Below are 20,886 nucleotides of genomic sequence, written 5' to 3'. Positions count from 1 at the left end.
TATGCAACAATAACAAACACAAAAACAAGACAAAACAGTAATGAACAATAATAGACAACAATGAGGGCTACATGATAAAACATTAAATTAGCTTAAATGTTTTACACCATGACAGAGTCTAACATGCAGTTGAGTTTTTAGATTTTCTCAAGGAGTCTAAATACATATCAAACTCTTTCTTAAAAAAAAAAAAAAAAAAGGATTTTTCTTTGAAAATGTATCTTTGTGATCTTGTTTTAATTTTATTTGATTCCTTTCAGATTGTGATGCACCATATTGTGATTACATTAGATCATTCTAAATTATCTCCAGCCATTCGTTTAGGATTTGTTGACTATCTCTTCCTGATTCAGATTCAGGTCAGTCTCTGGGCTCAAATAGGCATTTCTTCCCGTTCCTGCAGTCCGGTGTAGAAAATAACATCTCAAGAGACTGTGCACTGCATGTGACCCCCAACACTAACTCATATACAGGCAGCTGTGAAAATCCACAGATGAAGGCATGCAGCTTCAGATTCAATCAAAGTTTTGAGTATATTTTAGACTCAAAAGAAAGTTCAAAGTTCAGTCTGCACTGAATAAGTCGAGTGCTTGTGTGGGTTTAGAGGTAAAGCAGTGTGTTGGTGAAGGATTCTGATGCTGTTTTGAATCTAGTGCGCTCTTTAAGTTATTCAAACAGTTATGTTAAAGGTTGTTTAAGAAAATTAAATAAAACTGCACATCCTTTCAGTAGGAATAACGAAGAAAAAAGAAATGCACACTACTGATAAAAATGTTGGGGTCATTGATACTTTTATTCAAGAAAATTGTATCACATTTTTCAAAAGTGGCAGTAAAAAAGACATGTTCCAAAAGATTTGTATTGCAAATAAATGATGTTCTTTTGAACTTTCTATTAATCAAAGAATCCTGAAAAAAGAATCTATCACAGTTTCAACAAATATATGAAATTGCACAACTGTTGCCAACATTGATAATAAGCATATTAGATTTCTGAAGGATCACGTAACAGAAGACTATAAAGTAAATAAATGATGCTTAAAATTCAGCTATGCATCAGAAATAAATTACATTTGAAAATACACTCACCTAAAGGATTATTAGGAACACCTGTTCAATTTCTCATTAATGCAATTACCGTATCTAATCAACCAATCACATGGCAGTTGCTTCAATGCATTTAGGGGTGTGGTCCTGGTCAAGACAATCTCCTGAACTCCAAACTGAATGTCAGAATGGGAAAGAAAGGTGATTTAAGCAATTTTGAGCGTGGCATGGTTGTTGGTGCCAGACGGGCCGGTCTGAGTATTTCACAATCTGCTCAGTTACTGGGATTTTCACGCACAACCATTTCTAGGGTTTACAAAGAATGGTGTGAAAAGGGAAAAACATCCAGTATGCGGCAGTCCTGTGGGCGAAAATGCCTTGTTGATGCTAGAGGTCAGAGGAGAATGGGCCGACTGATTCAAGCTGATAGAAGAGCAACTTTGACTGAAATAACCATACAACCGAGGTATGCAGCAAAGCATTTGTGAAGCCACAACACGCACAACCTTGAGGCGGATGGGCTACAACAGCAGAAGACCCCACCGGGTACCACTCATCTCCACTACAAATAGGAAAAAGAGGCTACAATTTGCACGAGCTCATCAAAATTGGACAGTTGAAGACTGTAAAAATGTTGCCTGGTCTGATGAGTCTCGATTTCTGTTGAGACATTCAGATGGTAGAGTCAGAATTTGGCGTAAACAGAATGAGAACATGGATCCATCATGCCTTGTTACCACTGTGCAGGCTGGTGGTGGTGGTGTAATGGTGTGGGGGATGTTTTCTTGGCACACTTTAGGCCCCTTAGTGCCAATTGGGCATCGTTTAAATGCCACGGCCTACCTGAGCATTGTTTCTGACCATGTCCATCCCTTTATGACCACCATGTACCCATCCTCTGATGGCTACTTCCAGCAGGATAATGCACCATGTCACAAAGCTCGAATCATTTCAAATTGGTTTCTTGAACATGACAATGAGTTCACTGTACTAAAATGGCCCCCACAGTCACCAGATCTCAACCCAATAGAGCATCTTTGGGATGTGGTGGAACGGGAGCTTCGTGCCCTCGAAAATAATAGAATGGAGATATAACTATATTTGAAACCATTTTTTAGATTACCTAGGTGTTAACAATAAGATTTTGTGGTTTGTACAATCAATTAACACTGTTTTTTGTCATTTTTTACAAGATGGAAAAAATTTGTCACCAAAAAAGTCATTCGGTTTTACCACTGATTTGAAAGTTAAAAACTGATTTGACATTGATGTTGAGATAGTATATAGTGTGTACCACAGAAGAAATATTAAATAAAATTATCACTGATCTCATAAATGTAATAGTTTATTGGACTACTCTAAACACTCCAACATATTCAAGTAAAACATTGCACAGGGAAAGGAGAAAAGGGGAAATGTAAAAAAAAAAAAGAGCCTTATCTGCTTTATATTTGTGTTATTGTAGTTCCTTTAGTTATTAAAAACAATATTATTCCATTTAAATATTTACTATCGGTTTTATCGAATGAGCTTTTGACACTTCAAAATCTTTAAAATACCTTTATATGTAGTAAAATATAATTAGGATTCAGTAAAAGAGGTCAAGTTGTACTACCTTACATACTTTGGATGTTATATATTAGATTTTTTATTATTATTAAGGCCTTTGGAGAAAAAAATGACCCGTCACGTCATTGACCCATATATATTGTGTTGTTCTGAACATGGTCAGCAGAGAGAGCCGCTGTAATGTCGACTGACCGCACGGCTCTGTCCTAAACCTATAGGCCATAGAGAAATGGTGATTATTTCTCTCACTTTCCCAATATTTTGGTATGCTGTATATTTAAATACTTTGCCTTTGGTTTATCAACACGCTAATGCCAAACTCTATAGGAATCAATTGTGATGTAGGGAAGACAGCACGGGTTTGGCCCAGAGCCAGGGAGTTTTACGATAGATCTAGACTGGGTTTGTTTCTTTGCTCTGAATATGCTGAGTGAATCATAGACATAATACATGTATTTATTATGTCTATGGAGAGAATGCCTGCACTTAAAGCGGACTTCTGTTAAAGCAGGGTTAAAACAGTAAAGCTGCTGCCACCTACTGTTCAGAAATACACACACAACCTAAACACTGCAAACACATTCTATTGTTAATCAGCATATTTGTCTATGTCAAATGATTAAAAAAAATTAAATATAAACATCTATATTTAAATAACAATCTTACCTTTAAAACTAGATCGACTTCACTAAATAAGCTCACTTTTTTTTTTTGGAGTGATATTTCAACTGGAAATGTGCAATAGGTACAGGTAATTACATTCTTACTGAATACATTCAATGTGAACATTTAAAAAACATTTAGGAAATTTCCAGCATTATAAATTCTCAAGCAAAGAAGTCTAATCTCAAGCAATGCTTTATTAACCTTAAATCCAGTCCTGCTGTTATTTCACCATGATATAATTATGATATACTGTAAAGTGAATGCACCTGAAATGCATGTAATTGAACAGTATTTAAAAATAAGTACAGTAGTTTCATAGTGAATCAATGCTACTCTGAGATCCAGTGAAATGGTAAAATAATTATTTTGCTCAGGGTCATCTACGTAAAAAGCCTGACGTTTTTAGGACCAATCTGCTCAAAATGATCTACTGCATGCAATATTATTAAGCATAAACCTTAACCAAGTTGTTTTATTAGTGTTGGCACAGGGTTTTATAATGCTGGCCAAACTGAATAAGCACTAAGCTTTAAGCTTCTCTGACAGGAACTCTGAGAAGTCGATAATGAACTTCATGCATAGCACATATAGTCTGTTGAAAGTCTCTGCATTCTCACGGACACACGTATCATAATATGTGTGTGTGTGTGTGTGTGACCTTCAGTAACCCGTCTGCTCTCAGTTGAGTTTCCGATGCTTGGGAAGGTGTCTTTACAAAGTTTGCGTCAGAGTAAGAAATCATTTCCATACAATTGAATGTCTTTTAAGACTCTGCTGTCGCCAGTGTTCAGGGTCACTCAGCCTGTTGAATCTTTGTACTAAACCTGGAACGTTCCAGTAAATGTCACATTCGGTGCACTGCCATGATGACAAATGACAAAAGACATGATGTGGGTGGATGAAAGGCTATGGTTTAATTGAACAAACACTCCTGTTGGTCCGGATGGGACTTGATCCGAGTTACATCACTGGACACAGTCAGGGAGGAGTGTGTGTGGCGACACACAGACAAGACTCATTACATGTCACACACAGGCAAGCTGCTGATGTAAATGTCCATATAATAAATAAATGAGCTTTTTCATAATTGTGAGGCAAAGCATTAAATTATGAAGGAAAATGTCTAATTTTTATATTTATTTTTTATTTCATATGTACATGATTTTTTTTTCTCATCAGCAAAAGACGTCATCACAATCCTACAAATGTGGGAAAAAAAGGTAAAATTAGTAATTATATATTGCAAGAATTACATTTTTTAATTATTTCAGTTGAACTCTATATTAATGCGCTGATTAAAATGGTTAATGAACCGTTATTTGCACTCTTAACCATGGTAAAATGGGACAAAAATAAAAATATATGAATAATAATAATAACAACGAATTAATTAATGCATAAAAAAGACACCACTTTTCTACAAAGTTTAATTTGTAGAACACGTTTTATTATTTGTATTGTTTATATAATATATAATAAGTAAAATAAACAATTCTTCCACCAACAAAGAGTATAGAAACTCTGCATTAATATAGAATTCCACTGATATGCAGTCGCATATACTTGTTATAACAGCTTTGAACATGGCTTATCAGAAGAGCTGGAACATTCTGGCATGAGTTCTCACCTTTTGAGAGGGATCCCACACTTTTCTGTTCCTTATTTGGGACTAGAGCGCATGCAGAGAGGAAGAACAAGGAACAGGTGTCAGGACAGCCTGAAAATAGTTCTAACACTCCAAGCTACACAAACTCTGTTTTACAGTGTGTTTCTGGGACGAGATCTAGCGGTAGACGTCTAACTGGTGCCGAGTCAGGAGGATGTAATTCAGTCTCTCCGGCGGTACACGCATAGAGTCATTACGAGTTTAATTTATGGGGAATTGCCACTCGGACACCTCCAGCAGCAGGGGCCGCAATCTCCCAGTTTAGTGTCCCCCATGTAAGGTCAGGGCTCGAGAGGAAGACAGATGTCTTGTCAGGACCCAAATAGATGGAGAGCCGAATAGCTTTTTGGCTCTCCGAAGCTCCCTCTCCAAAGCAAAACATTTTAATTAGTGCACATTCTCAAAGCGGTTTCTTTTATGGGAGATTGCTAAAAAAAAAAAAAATAAAAAAATATTTAAAAATATTAAATAATATTGTGAAATATTATTACAATTAAAAAAAAAAATTTCTATGTGAATATATTTTCAAATGTAATTTATTCCCGTGAATTTTCGTGTCACATGATCCTTCAGAAATCGTTCTGATTTGCTGCTCGAGAAACATTTCCGATTATTCAATATTCAAAATAACAGCGTTTATTTGCCTAAAAATCTTTTGTAACATTATAAATGTCTTTACTGGCACTTTTGAAGAATTGAATTCATCCTTCCTGAACAACAGTACTTTATTTTAAGGTGTCCTTGTTACAGTGTAATTATACATTTAAGTACTGAGTAATATTAATTCACTTCATGTACTTACTATAGGGTTAGGAGTAGGACTGGTTTAGGGTTAGTTACATTAAAGTATGTATAATTAATAGTAATTACTATAGAAACTACATGTAACGTGTAACAAGGACACTGTAAAATAAAGTGTTACCAAAAACCCTTACCGATCCCAAACTTTTGAACATAGTGTAGTACTTATATATAGCAGTGAAGTAAAATCACTCTGGTACTTTACACCCCTGAACATATACTCTAAAAATAGAGACTGACCTGTATGAATGTGGGTGTTGAACTTATTTCTCTATGATCACAGGCTCTGTTGGGAAAGAAAAGCAGAAAGCAGTTCAGTCTGCTGGCGTTCAAAACAGTATTTGTCACCCGAACAAAAATGAGTGTGTTAACCGTCAGTGACACTAGAGTTTTAGCTCAGACATGTGGAGACTCTTGTTCTGTTTGACAAGTTCATTTTCTCTCCTTTCAATAGGCTGTAAATCATTTTACAATAACAATAAACTTGTCCAACCTCGTACAGAGGCATGCAGAGTGATAACTTGACAAACATAAAAAGAGTTCCCGGATCAGGTTAAGCATTTGTATTAACATAGCTTAGGCTGGATTACACTGATTTAGACGTCCATAAAGCGATGCCCAAACATACAAGCCTGTTTATAACACACTGACAGCAACATTAATTTTACATATTTATCTTACACTACTTGCATTTCATTGATGAATATAAACTTGATTTGATCTCTGGAATCCATGTTTTTTTTAATCATCACATTGTTTCATATCATGAATAGGCTACACATTATTCAAGCTCTTCTCTAACATACTCTTTCCAGCAAAAGCAAAATTCTCTCAATTTCATTTATAAATGCATTAGTCAAACGTCTGCATCATTGGTTAATCGCGATATTAAAAACGTGGCCTTGACTAAATCTACTCTTACAAGGAGCATGTAATTGTAATTGAGCATGTAATCCTTGGATTCATCTTAGCCAATGGATAATGATTTAATTCAGTCTTTTTAGACCAATGAAATACCACGACTTTTCCAGTCATTCTCGATTACTGTATAGAAACTGATTTCACAGACACTGCACGCATAAAGAATAAGAAAAGCCCATGAAATATTATGGAGCCGAGAATAATTATAGTCTCTATAGAATTTTCATGCCTTTTCTTAAAATTCCCTGATATTTAAACGATTTCCATGACCATGAGGTCTCAGTGTGCTCAGCAAAACCTCCTCTATTTGGCAAATAATGAAAATAATGTTATCACAGGCAATTGAAGAGCAGTGCTGTCAATCAAGACCGAATCTATCACAAACTCATGATGACTGGAAATACTTTTTTTGCATGATCAAAAATACTAAAGGCTTATCACAGACTCCACTTGAGTTAAGTCTATGATAGTTACTTACGTTTAACCTCCAGTTTGCAGCTAACCAAGGCCTCTCCGTGCTGGTTCTTGGCCCTGCAGGTGTAGACACCACCGTCAAAGTTTCCGGGCTTGCGGATCTCTAGGGAGCAGATGCCCTGGTTGTTTATTTGCCTGAACTTGGGGTCGTCACCAATAATCATCTGATTCTTCATCCATTCGATCCTTGGCTGCAAAGAAGTTGGAAAACACGATGAAAACGCGCCGCTTTTGCAGTCTAGAGTCAGTTTAGTGAAATCTTTTAAATGCATGCAACGAGCCAAAAATGAACTTTTAGACATGTTGGCTCTTAAAAACTAAGGTTCTTTATTGCCGTTGATGGTTTCATGAAGAACCTATAACATCTATAGAACCTTTCTATTCCTCAAAAAATTCTTTATAGTGGTAAAAGGTTCTTTAGATGATTAAAATGTTCTTCATCCGTCCTTCGGATGAGACGTTAAACCGAGGTCCTGACTCTCTGTGGTCATTAAAAATCCCATGGCACTTCTCGTAAAGAGTAGGGGTGTAACCCCGGTGTCCTGGCCACATTCCACCCATTGGCCCTTACCAATCATGGCCTCCTAATAATCCCCTTCCATTGAATTGGCTCTATCACTCTCTCTCCTCTCCACCTATAGCTGGTGTGTGGTGAGCGCACTGGCGCCGTTGTACTGTGGCTGCCGTCGCATCATCCAAGTGGATGCTACACACTGGTGGTGGTTGAGGAGAGATTCCCTGATATGATTGTAAAGCGCTTTGGGTGTACAGTAGTACATATGAAAGCGCTATATAAATACCTCATTCATTCATTCATTCATTCATTCACACTAAGGCAAAAATGGTTTAACAGTGGAAGTGGATTGAGAACATTTTTGTGATTTGTTGCCACTCCTTCCAAAATACGAAATGTGCTGTGATTGGTTAACTGGCCCAGTGTGTTATGATAGGCAGCGCTTAGCGTGTGTTTGGGAAATGTCCCGCCTCTCCATAACTGGAACAGGCATATCATTCCATAACATTCTTCTCAATTGTAAATATTTCAAACCTCTTCAAGCCTGATTCAGACCCTGACGTGGGATCGTGCAGAACGGATTTCATGCGTAGACTTTGCAACCACAGAAGTTTCAGAGTGGTATGTTTTTTGCATTTTTCTTATACATTATAGTTTACGATGTTATCCACCATTTAATCGTGATATTTGTCAGAAAACTAAGGTAATACAAACAGTAATCGATCACAAAACCATGGTTAATTTTCCTAAGGAGCGGTGAACCATCTTACAAAAGCAACAGAAAACAAGCTGTTCTCCATAAAATAATAAACAATGGAGTTATAATGTTCAGGAACTAAGTAAGTTAACCACTCTAACTTCGTCAGCCTTAGGAAGGTCAAACAAATGAGTTTTGGAAATGTTGTGGAAAAAACAGCGTCTCTTTGACAGCGACAACACTGTCTTCTGTAATACCTCGTACCCTTTTTGTTGTTTGCGTATTGGGTGGGGTTTATTTAAATGAGTACCATTGTGACTTCATAAGATCTGGAAAAAACACATTGTAGTCCAAACGAGCCGTTCGTTGTAGTTCTTGAAAAAGGGATTCTGTTAAATAAAATATCTCCCTTTGGAGTGGACTTTGAGCTTTGTAACCTTGCACACTAACTAAAGTTGAAAAAGTGGAAAAGCATAATAGGAACCCTTTAATGGAAAAATATTCCATATATGTATTGATAATAAAAAACTGGGCATCCCTGATGAATTTCAAATGGTCCATTTTCCATTGTGCTAAAAGTTACACAACAATAATACTGTTATTTATTTTATTATGTTTCTTTTCCATCCTACTGTAAGTTCCCAGCAACTGGGTGTGTTATTTACTCACCAAAGCCATTTTTACTTGCATGTGGCGCTTGGTGAGTGTTAACTTTGGATGCTGATCAACGCTATGCACACTTTCACTGTCATGGCCTCCACATATCGTTGTTTGGAAGCTCATCCCATCATAGTGATGTAGGAATCCCACTTATCCAACTCATGCGGTCCCTAGTCTAGTTATCTTTCCCACTAGGAGTTGCACTATCCCCGGTGGTATGTTAGTGGTGGATTCCTACACTTCAGTGGTCACTCAAACATGAACTGTAGAGCAGCTCTTGATGGATTAAGTGTTGATTATAGAACAGACTTCATTACAAAAAGCCCATCAGCACATTTTTTTGAATAATTTAACACATTAATGAATTGCATGAGGCTGCTCTGGAGTCAGAGGTTGTTTACACCTTGAGTGATTCAGGTGATCTGAACCCAAGAGGACAGCTCTAAAAATTTGGTCCAAATTGTTTGTGATCCAATCTCTCACATTCACCTGTCCGCCCACTCACCTGTCAATCAACCACTGCACTAAAACAAGAGTTTTAAACTTTGCAAGTTGCAAGCAGCTTAAAAAATAACCAACCAATTGGAAAGTTGGAAAAATGCATACATGCACAGTATAAAATACATGCACAGAACAGGACATCTTCGGCATGTGAAGCATGTGCATTAAAGTTCAATTAATTTAGATTAATTACACTACTTGAAATATCTCAAGACTTACTTTAACTAGTACAGAATCACTGCACCACTTTTCACACGACATCAACATCAAGCTTGTAGGTTAAAGGTAAAGTGTGTATTTCTGTGCAACTAGCCATCAATCGCTATAGCAGAAATAATGACGGTTCACAAACTATTACCGGAAAAATGGTCCTGCGTATGGATGCTTGAAAAAGCATGTACCTTAGGGAATCCCCTAACGGAGCAAAGCAGCTTGGTGCTGTAGCCCACAGTAGTGCTGCGGTCTGCCAGGGAGGTGGTGAATTTGGGTGGCTCGCTGAAGTCGTGTTCCTTGTACTCTGGAGGCTTGTAGTCAATGCCTAAAACACATTATAAAGATCAGACCACTGCTGAGGTCATGGGTTCGATTCCCAGAGAATACAACAAGTGATAAAAATGTAGGTAAATTGTATGCAATGAAACTTGCTTTGAATAATGATTTCTGCCGAATGCACAAATGTCAAGACCTGGTTTACTGGCGTTTACTAAAAATATTGTTAATTTAAATAAAGCTGAAATAAAATATCAATATTAGATGAAATACTTCTAATTTAAATTTAAATTAAATAAAAATTAAATGAAAAAATGAAAGCCAATTCAAAACTATAATAGAATATAAATTTTAGTACTAAAATGAGACTGGATGCCACGTCACTTTTATGACATGACGCACATCTAAACAGAAATATCATGCTGCAAATATGACACTCCACATGAATAGAGCTGCAGATGCCGTGACGGAAACCGATTTTACAAGATTGCAAGGTTGCATGGAAGCAAGAAGTGCATGATATGCCTGCGACGTTTTGTTGTACAAATAAAGATCTAGATATGCACAAGACCAGTCTAGCTTTGAGGACGTGGCATTATTTTTGGTTATTTATTTATTTTATTTTTGCATTCTTCAAACTATATAAATATAATGATACATGGATCTAAAGTAGATATTTTAAGACAGAGATAAGATATAGGAAACATTAAGACAAATCATGTGATGCTGAGCAAATGTCAAATTTAAGAAATGCAGGAAAGTTGATTCACCTGTCTTCAGGATTGTGGCTGCGGTCTTTGTAACGGTGGCATCTTCGCTGATTCCACACTTGTTCTCAGTAAAGGCCCTGAAGACGTAGGTGTTTCCCATGATCAGGTCTGAAATAGTGGCATTCATTCTGTGATAATGCTCCAGTACTGTGAACCAGTCCTGTGGAGACACAGCAGCTCAGGTTAGTCGACTTCAGACGCGACTACTGACAGTGTAGAAGTGAATTCTTCACGTGATTTCATTCGATTACTTGGATCCGAAAGGAACTGCATAAATAAACATTGCTTTCGAACACGGCCATCACCAACCACTGATTGAAAGTCTCCCCAACTCACGCCATTGGTCAAGGACTGAACAGGTCGCTCAATACATTTTTTATTTGAGACAATGAAATATGAATGGCGTAGTCATAGTTGTCTCTTCTGCAGAGCTGAAGTTCGTAAATTATGAACTTTACACAGTTATTGAACTGAACTGACTTGAGCTGAATAATGATATTAGATCTGAATAAAGTTTGAATCATTGATTCTGATATTTGATCACAGTGATAAAACATTTGAAACAATCTGTATTGTATACAGTGCTATATACTGTAAATAAAGCTGATTTGACTTAACTCTGCTTGTTGAGCTGGGATAGGAGAAAACATTTTAACACCAAAAAATACTTCAGCTCTAATATAGCATGGCATTTACATGGTTCTCCAAGGCACTTTCAAGAATACCACAGGTGTAACAAACATGGTAAATGTCAAAAATGTATGCTATTGCAATGCACCATGTCTGCCATCACAGTAATACCATGGTATGTAGTAAATGTTGGAAAAGCCTGTACCCCTGTCTTTTTGTCGGCCTTCTGGATGGTGTATCCGGTGATTGCTGTGTTTCCGTTATCCTTGGGTTCAGTCCACTCCAGAGCAACATTGAAACCCCAGGTGTCCACGATCTTGATGCTGGATGGAGGTCCAGGCAACTCTGGTGAACAGGTCGACAAGACAATTGCTGAAAAAACTCCTGCAACTAAGATACACCACAGTCCATGATGTGTACGATCTTTTATAACACCTACCAACAATCTGCAGAGTTAGCTGGGATTTGTCCTCAAAGCTTTCCACTTTCACACACATCTCATACACGCCGGAGTCGGCTCTCTCTGCGGCGCGGATGAAGAAGATGCTGTCCTTGTCGCTGTTGCGAATGTTAACCTTTTTAGTATCAATAGGCTGGCCATCCTTTGTCCATGTCACAGTAGGTTGTGGTTTGCCCTGCAGGTTAGAAAATAAGACGAGTATAGCAGAGAATTAACAACTCAAAGTGCTAATATATGCCTAAAACCGTCCAAATAAATTTTTAGCAGATCCAAGCATTCAAAACTGACTCAGAATTGACTGATTAGTCTTCTTCCTCTCTGAAAATCAAATAAAGAATAGTGTGTGCTTGTGAATAATGTAATATCAATGAAATAATAAGCCATAAAGTGTACTTAAAGAGAGTTCACTTTCATGACTGTTTCTTAACACACCTTTAAAATGTGCACTTTGTAATATCGTACAACATTTTTTGTAACAATTTATGTATAATGCATTATAAAGGTATTCATAATGTATGTTATAATGCATTGTATCTTTCCATAAATATTTGTAACCAATGCATTATGCTGAAATCGGTTGTTTGTCATGCTTTAATGCATTATACTTTCTAAAGGTGTAACATAAGTATTAATGTATTATAATTATTTATGAGACCATACAATGCATTATAAGGTGCATTACAAGGCATTATTAATGCATTAAAAGTACTTTTATGATGCATTATATGGTAACACTTTACAATAAGGTTTCATTAGTTCATTTTAGTCAACTACATTAGTTTTGACATGAACTAATAATGAACTGCACTTCTACAGCGTTTAATAATCTTTGTTCATGTTAATTTCAACACATACTAATATATGTTGCTCATTGTTAGTTTATATTAGTTAATACATTAGTTAATGTTTACAAATGAAACCTTATTGTAAAGTGTTACCCATTATATATATATATATATATATACACACACACTATGTCTATATATATACCTATATCTATCTATCTATCTATCTATCTATCTATATCTATATCTATATATATATATATATATATATATATATTTATGCTTTAAGTAAAGTGTGCTTTACAGTACATTTTAAATCATTATGTTTTAATAATCTATTGTCATGCACTTATTGTTTTATGTTTGACAAATAAACAAGCTTTAGCTAATGTTAGATTTAGCTACCTTCACCATGCATTTTTCAGTGAACTTAACATTTTTGTTTCATGAGATTACGTACACTGAAGGGAATAACAAGGTTGATCTTCTCTCCAACATTTTTCACGTAGCGCTGCCTCAGGTAACGCGGCAGACGGATTTTGGGGCGATCTGAAGGGAGAGAAAAACATTATTACATTGTATTTACTGCTTTCAAACACTATGAGCAAGGTTACATTATTGAGATCTAATGTGCCTTATTGCGCAAAGATGGAACAACTTTTTATAAAGAAATACATGCTCTTATTTTATTGGTTTATAAATAAAAAAAAAAGTATTTTATTTTTTAATCTCAGGCACCAAAACAGAGGAGAAATCTTTGGTTTTATGCAAGAAAAACTCGCTTATTTCACAATTTCACTTCACTATTTAGTGAAGCAGAAAACTGACTAAGCTAACCTTACGGTGACCCGGGCTTTCCAGAATGCAAGCTAACTGTAATTTCATCCTTAACGTTAGCTGTTGTCAGCGAAGACTGTCTGTCTACCAAAATCTTTTGCAAAACCGTAAGCAGTAGCACAAATGTACTGTAAAACACAGAAGGAAATCAAAGGCTAAAAACATTATGAGGAGTCAATTACAATGACACACTTTGAGCTAGCTCACATGCTAACGGCGCTTCTGTTGAACTCATCACAGCTTTAAATAGATCAGTCCTATTACACCCCTGTCACGAATAACTTATGATGGAGATCTTTAGTTACATTAAAACTGCTGAATTACAAATAATACTATATCCCGGAATCGCAGTTTAACATTCATTTCTAACAAAGCACCTTCAATGCTAAAAAAAAGGATGCATGCATGCATGTAATTAGGCAGCCTCTGCATTTTAGTCAGCATGTAATATGTCATTATATAGCATATAATGGTGAATTTGTCTCTGTGAAGTGTTAGCCGAATGCTAACTCTTACAGGCTCCAGCATGCCTCTAAATAAACATAGCATCTCTAGCGAGCTAAAAAGTCTCATGGGGTAACCTTAGATGCCACTTGACTCCTCATGCAGAGCGAGAACATTTGGGAATGTATCCCACCCTCCGGCTAAAACCTTTCACACTTGTCGCCATCGCTCTTAAAGGAAGTAGCTTGACACTAGTCCAGGCGGCTAGCTGTCAATGGCTTTGAAGCCATGTAAAACCCTCTCCACATAATCCTTGCTAATGCACGACACTTACCAACTAACCATTTTCTAAGTTTTCTTTTTTGAATCGCAAAAGACATTTCATGGCATGCTTCGGTGCATGAAGACCTTTAACGGGAAGATCTGCTTATATTTCCCTCCCCCTCTTTTGCGTAGACCGGATTCAAGTTACATTCCAATCCCGCTCGACTTTCCATTCTACATTTATGATTTCTTTCTTTAGACGCTGGACACTCTTGGAGTATGTAAAGCGACTGCAAGCATTCGTACACAAAAACTGGTTTGCACAACGGCTGCGATAATGCGGTCGACTGTAGAGTACTTCAACGTTAACTGCCTCTTGTTGCTTCACAATGTTTAATATCTCAGCTACTTAAAGTACAACCAACAACAGTAAAAAATATCACTGTGCCGTTTATGATACGCCACAGATACTTCTACTTTAGATATAAGACTTCTGCCTGATCTGAGCTGTAAGTCTGTAAGGCAACACCTCTTCATGCTAAAGCCAGACCCTTGTCAGGTAGATTCATTTAGATTTATTTTTCACAACTGGTCACCACTCAGAGCTAATTAGGGGGCTCTGTAGACCAGCATGAGACGTTTGCCTGACGTGGTACCAGTTTCACCTCTCCAGATAGCTCTGAGGTCTGGGATACTTGAGATTTAAGAGGTGGGCCCCCGATACATGTGCAGGCAAACGCAGGGTAAATCTACGCTACAACATTTACAGTAATTATGTCCAAAGAAAACTGGCTTAGATCTGAAAAGTGAGAGGGTACAATTTTATGAAACTTTGTGAATATTAATTTAATCCATGAAAGCAATTCATTTTCTGTGAATGCCGCTATAGGTAGCCTAAATAATGGTAAATAATTACGTTTACGTGTTTATGATTATGATAATGCATTAAAATACCATGACAACAAGTAACAGTGTGCAATATCAAGCTGCATAACAGATATTTTTTGTACAGCTAAAATAAATGGAAGCGGATGAGACCGGAAGCATTGACACAATCACGTTACAGTGGCGGCGCCTGCTCTTACATTCAGAATAAGGTGAATAAGCTTTTGGTTTTTGCATTACAGTTCAGTTGCACTTAAAATTGTTACAATGGCTGCTATGATACACTATCATTCAAAAGTTTAGGGTCCGTAAGAGTTTATTCTAAAGATCTTTTCCTATTTTATTCAGCAAGGGTGCATTAAATTTATCAAAAGTAAAAAAATAAAATAAACAAACGGTCTATTCATCAAAGAATCCTGATTTTTTTTTTGTAAAACTGTTTTCAACTCTAATTGAGCAGCAAATCATCATATTAGAATGATTTCTGAAGGATCATGTGACACTGAAGACTGGAGTAATGATGATTAAAATTCAGCTTTGCATCAACAGGAATAAATTACATTTTAAAATATATTCAAAAGGAAAACAGTAATAATATTTCGCAATATGACTGTTTTTACTGCATTTTTAATCAAATAATATGGTGTGCAGAAGAGACTCTTACTGAGCCTATATTAGTGTATGTGTTTTCAGAGCTTACCCACGACCTCTCTGACCAGGACGGTGTCGGGCAGAGCTGCGGGGGGGCTTCGGCCGCCGGGGTTCACGGCCACCACCCTGATGTTCAGCCGGTCACCAGTGGTCTGGTTCTTAATCACATAACGGCAGGACACGGTGAGCTCCTCGTTAACGGCTTTCCAGTCAGCAGCTGCGATACAGAGGAGAATGAAAAATGAAGAGTCGCTCATCATCTCAATCAAGTGATCATCTACGATTTGCATCCCATTAATTATCATAAAAATTGATTGTTGATTAATTGCACATTGATTGTAAAGCTTTTGAAAGGGCCATATTTAAATAATAAAACTTCAAAAAAAAATTATTTAAAATGTTTCAATTAATAATTAGAGGTTTTGATCTAAGATTTGCATCCCATTTACAAGCATAAAAATGTATTGTTGATTAACGGTACATTGCTTTTAAAAAGGCCATATTTTAATAAAATTATTAAAAGCATTATTATTATTATTATTATTTTTAAGTACTATTATAAAAAAAAAAAAAAAATCTAAGATTGATTGTTGAATACTTGCACATTGATAGTAAAGGTGATTTTTAAATAAAATGTAAGTATTAATTAAAAAATAGGTTGCACTTTATTTTACAGTACGTGTTTAAGGTTAGATTTAGGGTGTATGTTCAGGGTTAGTACCTAGTTAATACCCAGTTATTGTAATTACTATTATAAGTACATAGTGTGTACATGGGGAACAGGACTGTAAAATAAAGTGCTACCAAAAATGGATATACATTTTTTTTTTTTATTATATAGATATTGAAATAAAAAATTTACAGATTTTGCAATGAGTCAAATTATGTTCCCCACACTTTTCCCCCAGAATTTATGTGTCTCTTAACTGCTGGGTGAGCAAGTTGAACTGTTTTTACATGTGCAACTGACATGACTGCAACAGCCATGGTGTTTTGCTGGCAGACTTCAGCGTAGCGCTTCTAGAAATGCCTCACTCCATATAGGGACACAACTTAGGTGGGTGTACAAGCTGCCGTTGACATATTAGGGACAGGTGCAACTGAGGGTTTTGACCAGCCAATAAAATGCTAATGAACATTTGAACGTTACGCCGTGTTTAATTTAAGGTACGGTATTGTGAGGTGGCATTTTAAGATGCAAGTACTTGGCGGGCTACTGTAATCAAGTGAAAAGGCCTTTAGATTTTAAATGTAATCCTCATTGAGGGTTTTATTAAGCCAATGAAAAAACTGCTTGTCTGAAACCGAAAGCAGCTGCCCAGTAAGTTGATGCCTAAACAGGCAGCGTTTTTACATCTCAATATCTAGAACAACTTTCGGTTACACTTTAATTTAAGGTGTCCGTTTTACACTGTAATAATGCATTTAAGTACTGAGTAACTACATGTACTTACTATAGGGTTAGGGTTAGGATTTGGTTGAGCGTTAGTTGCATGTAATTATGCATAATTTACTGTTATTACTATGGTAAGTACATGTGTAACAAGGACACTGTAAAATAAAGTGTTTCAGGGTTTGGTTTCAGATTAGTTGCATGTAATTATGAATAATATATAGTTATTACTACAGTAACTACATGTAACAAGGACACTGTAAAATAAAGTGTTTCCTGGTTTGGTTTCAGAATAGTTGCATGTAATTATGAATCATTTATAGTTATTACTACAGTAACTACTTGTAACAAGGACACTGTAAAATAAAGTGTTTCCGGGTTTGGTTCTGGATTAGTTGCATGTAATTATGAATAATTAATAGTTATTACTACAGTAACTACATGTAACAAGGACACTGTAAAATAAAGTGTTACCAAACGTTCTAGTAGGAAGGGTGTTATGATGCAACATTGGATTTGGACGTGTCTCGATCCATTCCTACTGAATTTGTTTAGATCTGCAGACTTACTTCCATCCTTGCAGATTTCCACAGTGTATCCATCCAGACCAGAGTCTCCAATGGTGGCTGGAGGTCTCCATGAGATCGTGACCGAAGTGTCATTGACATCCTCGACGCCGAGCTCGAGGGGCTCGCTGGTGGGCTCTGGAGAGCAAACACACATTCAGTATTTGAAAGTAAAATCGGACTCTCCATTTAATGGCACAATTGGAAATGGCACAAAGCATGGGCGAAACTGAGGTGATCTGAAGGTTTGGATTCACGTGGGTTTACCTGCCGGTGGGGGGGGTGGAGGAGGTGTAGGTGCTTTGACTTCCTCAGCAGGCGGAGCTTCAGCTTCAGCACCAGCTTGTGTTAAATAGGCAGGGCATATTAATAAAAGCAGCATTTAAATAGAGCTTCAGGCATTAATTTAGTCTAAAATTATGGAATCATAGCCCAGTTCGTGACTGAAATATGACAAAAATGTTCCTCTGATATAAGAAAAATAACTATGTACAGTACTATCTTAGAGAGATCCACCCATAGAATTGCACTTTGGCAACTTGATTTCAAGAAGCATGGAAGAGTGTGGGGTCCACATGCGCGCTCAGTACCTGCAGCAGGAGGTGCTGGTTCTGCTGGTGGAGCTTCCGCAGGAGGAGCCTCCACCTCTGCACCTTCAGCACATTCATAAAAGCAGCATTTATATAAGAGCTTCAGGCATTAGTTTAGTCTAACATTATGCAATCGTAGCCCAGTTCTAAGTCTTTATTAGACAAATGCGTTTTAAAGTCAACATGAAATCAGTACTGGCATGCTGAAATCAAGATGTTTTCACATTGCAAAAGTAAAATGGGTTGCAAAACCGATCTTTAATGTTGACTTTGACTTTTTCAGAACTGGGAAGCATCAGGACTACAAATGCAGTGCGTCAAGTAAAAGTACAGGAGCTGTTTAGCATTGGTTTACCATGGCTTTTACCATCAGCGAGGCCTCAGTAGCGCGTGCAGCGGCTCCTTTAGCGACGTGGACAGCAAATCAGTTTTAAATGTTAGTAAAATGTTAGAATGGCTCATTTTGCATGCGTACAATATAGTTCAGAAAACAGAAACAAGTAGTCGTAGACCGATACATCAAACAATATCTGGTCGTTTTGAGATTACAGCCATAGATAATGGACAGTGCACATTATCTGTATTAAAATAAATGTTAGTATATTTAATCTTGAGTAAATATAGTTTAAAATGATAAGAAATTAAAAAAACAACAAACCGTAAGCTGTACACAAATAAATAATGAATATAAATTATATTCATTACTTTTGTGTCCATCTAATATTCCATTATTTTAATACAAAAGAATATTTCTAAAGCCAACAATCACTGAAGAATTCCCCATAATCATTGACTTACCTTCTTACTGGAAAAGACTGGGTTAATCAAAACATCATGGCTAAATATTTATTATTATTATTAATATGAGCTCTCTGTGGAACTGTAAATAGAGATGTCTGTGTTTGTCACAAGCTGTAAATACCTCTGGCTTATAAGGCCTCAGCAGATATAGCTTAGGGTTAAAATAATAATTGCACAGGTGATGAAGAGCATGCTTTGTTCTTGTTAGAGAGTAAAGCACACAGATTATCATGTCAGTTATTGCAGATTATAGCGAAAGATTGAGTTTATGAACAAACTGGTTTTATGCATGAGCTCTGAATATTGCATTGGTGGCAAAATTCATTTTATTTGTCTGCATTTCACAAACGCTTTCAAAGGAACTCTGTGTTATTCTGCACTCTTGTGAGAAGTAAACGTCAATGTATTGCCTGTATATTCTCTGAAGTAGCATGCAAATAGATATATGGTAATCACTGAATACTATCTGATACCATGGTACTGCTTTAGTACATTTCTCTACGGGAAAATAACAGGTTATTTTAGAAGAAACTCTGGTTATCATGATATTTTTGAAGAATGTACTTTAAGTTTAAATCATAAAGTGGAGTAAATGAGCAGATCAGGCGTCGAGTAGGTCAGGCCGAACAGCTGGTATGATCAGTATTAGACGTTAACAGGTGTAAACGCTCACTGGTGTTTTTTTTAACCCATCAGCTGTAGTCAGGCGTTTTCCAAGTAGCTTCCAAGAGTTCTTGTCTCCAGCAGCAATGTGCACTGAGTTCTCACGCATTAAAGGTTAATTGTTACATGGCATTGCATCTGTGTTAATGTTTGTTTGCGTTTATTATTGCAAATGATAGAGTTGATCTCACAAAAGTAGGGTCATATTTCTCCAACAAAGATTATATTGATGCATAAAAAAATTACACCTATTTTTTACAACCATAAAGACTTTTTCTTCACATGCATAGTAACAATGTTCATGACAAACACATGCGAAAATATTAAATTCCCACTGTAATGCTACAAATAATTATTTAAATGGTTCTACATGGCAGTATTATTATTTTTTTTTTAATACATGGTGATTTTAAATATGCAACTTATAATTTCTTATTTTTTCTTGCAATTTCTGACTGAAATATGACAAAAATGTTCCTATGTACAGTACTTTCTTAGAGAGATCCACTCATAGAATTGCACTTTGGCAACTTGATTTCAAGAAGCATGGAAGAGTGTGGGGTCCTCAGTACCTGCAGCAGGAGGTGCTGGTTCTGCTGGTGGAGCTTCCGCAGGAGGAGCCTCCGCCGGTGCACCTTCAGCTGGGGCGGCTTCGGCCGGAGCACCTTCTGCTGGGACGGCCTCCGCTGGAGCAGCTTCAGCGGGTGCTGGTTCGGCGGGTGCGGGCTCAGGTACGGGTTCTGGCGCTGGTTCGGGCGCCGGTGCCGGTGCCGGTTCCTCCTTCTTGGCGGCCTTAGCCGACTTCTTTATCGGGGCTGGTTTCGCCGGCATGCTTGTCCGCTTCAGGGATCCCTCTGACTTAACAAGTCCTTCGGCTCAGTCTGAAGAGGGGTCACCCCAGATTTATAGCCTAGGCCATGTGGCGCTGTGTCAACTCCTCCCCAAAAGAGTTTCAAGTGACTAGTGAGGGAGTGAACGGAGCTCTCAACATCACGGCCACTTCAGCTGTATATACAGAGTGCCACTGACTGCAGATAAGAGGTGTGCGGGTTGGGGGGAGGGGGTGTCTTGAAAAGCAGGCCTACAAACTAAACTGATTTAATTACACAAATTACATAATGAAGACAACAACAGCATTTCAAT

The 20,886-nt window shown here is 37.1% G+C and overlaps 1 protein-coding gene across 4 annotated transcripts; it reads right to left on the bottom strand.

The window, feature by feature from the left end:
* Window positions 1–4,403: 4,403 nt before the first annotated feature.
* Window positions 4,404–20,616, bottom strand: mybphb (myosin binding protein Hb). 4 transcript variants are annotated; one of them, XM_084425673.1, is made up of 14 exons: window positions 20,316–20,612; window positions 18,280–18,342; window positions 17,957–18,031; window positions 17,693–17,827; window positions 15,780–15,947; window positions 13,110–13,198; window positions 11,844–12,039; window positions 11,610–11,749; window positions 10,775–10,934; window positions 9,917–10,053; window positions 7,148–7,334; window positions 5,989–6,034; window positions 4,909–4,950; window positions 4,404–4,480 (listed from the first exon to the last, which is right to left on the bottom strand). In XM_084425673.1, the coding sequence occupies exons 1-12, from the start codon at window positions 20,572–20,574 to the stop codon at window positions 6,012–6,014; spliced, it is 1,632 nt and encodes a 543-aa protein (XP_084281799.1). In that variant the 5' UTR covers window positions 20,575–20,612; the 3' UTR covers window positions 4,404–4,480; window positions 4,909–4,950; window positions 5,989–6,011. The 4 variants fall into 4 exon arrangements, with proteins under 4 accessions (XP_084281799.1, XP_084281800.1, XP_084281801.1 ...); XM_084425674.1 differs by lacking the exon at window positions 18,280–18,342 and having other exon boundaries at window positions 20,316–20,616; XM_084425675.1 differs by lacking the exon at window positions 17,957–18,031 and having other exon boundaries at window positions 20,316–20,611.
* Between the last annotated feature and the right edge of the window lie 270 nt (window positions 20,617–20,886).

Source organism: Rutilus rutilus, assembly GCF_951802725.1.
Source record: "Rutilus rutilus genome assembly, chromosome: 12".
Taxonomy (NCBI): domain Eukaryota; kingdom Metazoa; phylum Chordata; class Actinopteri; order Cypriniformes; family Leuciscidae; genus Rutilus; species Rutilus rutilus.
The sequence above is the reverse complement of the archived record's forward strand: the minus strand, read 5'-3'. Positions and strand labels throughout refer to the sequence as shown.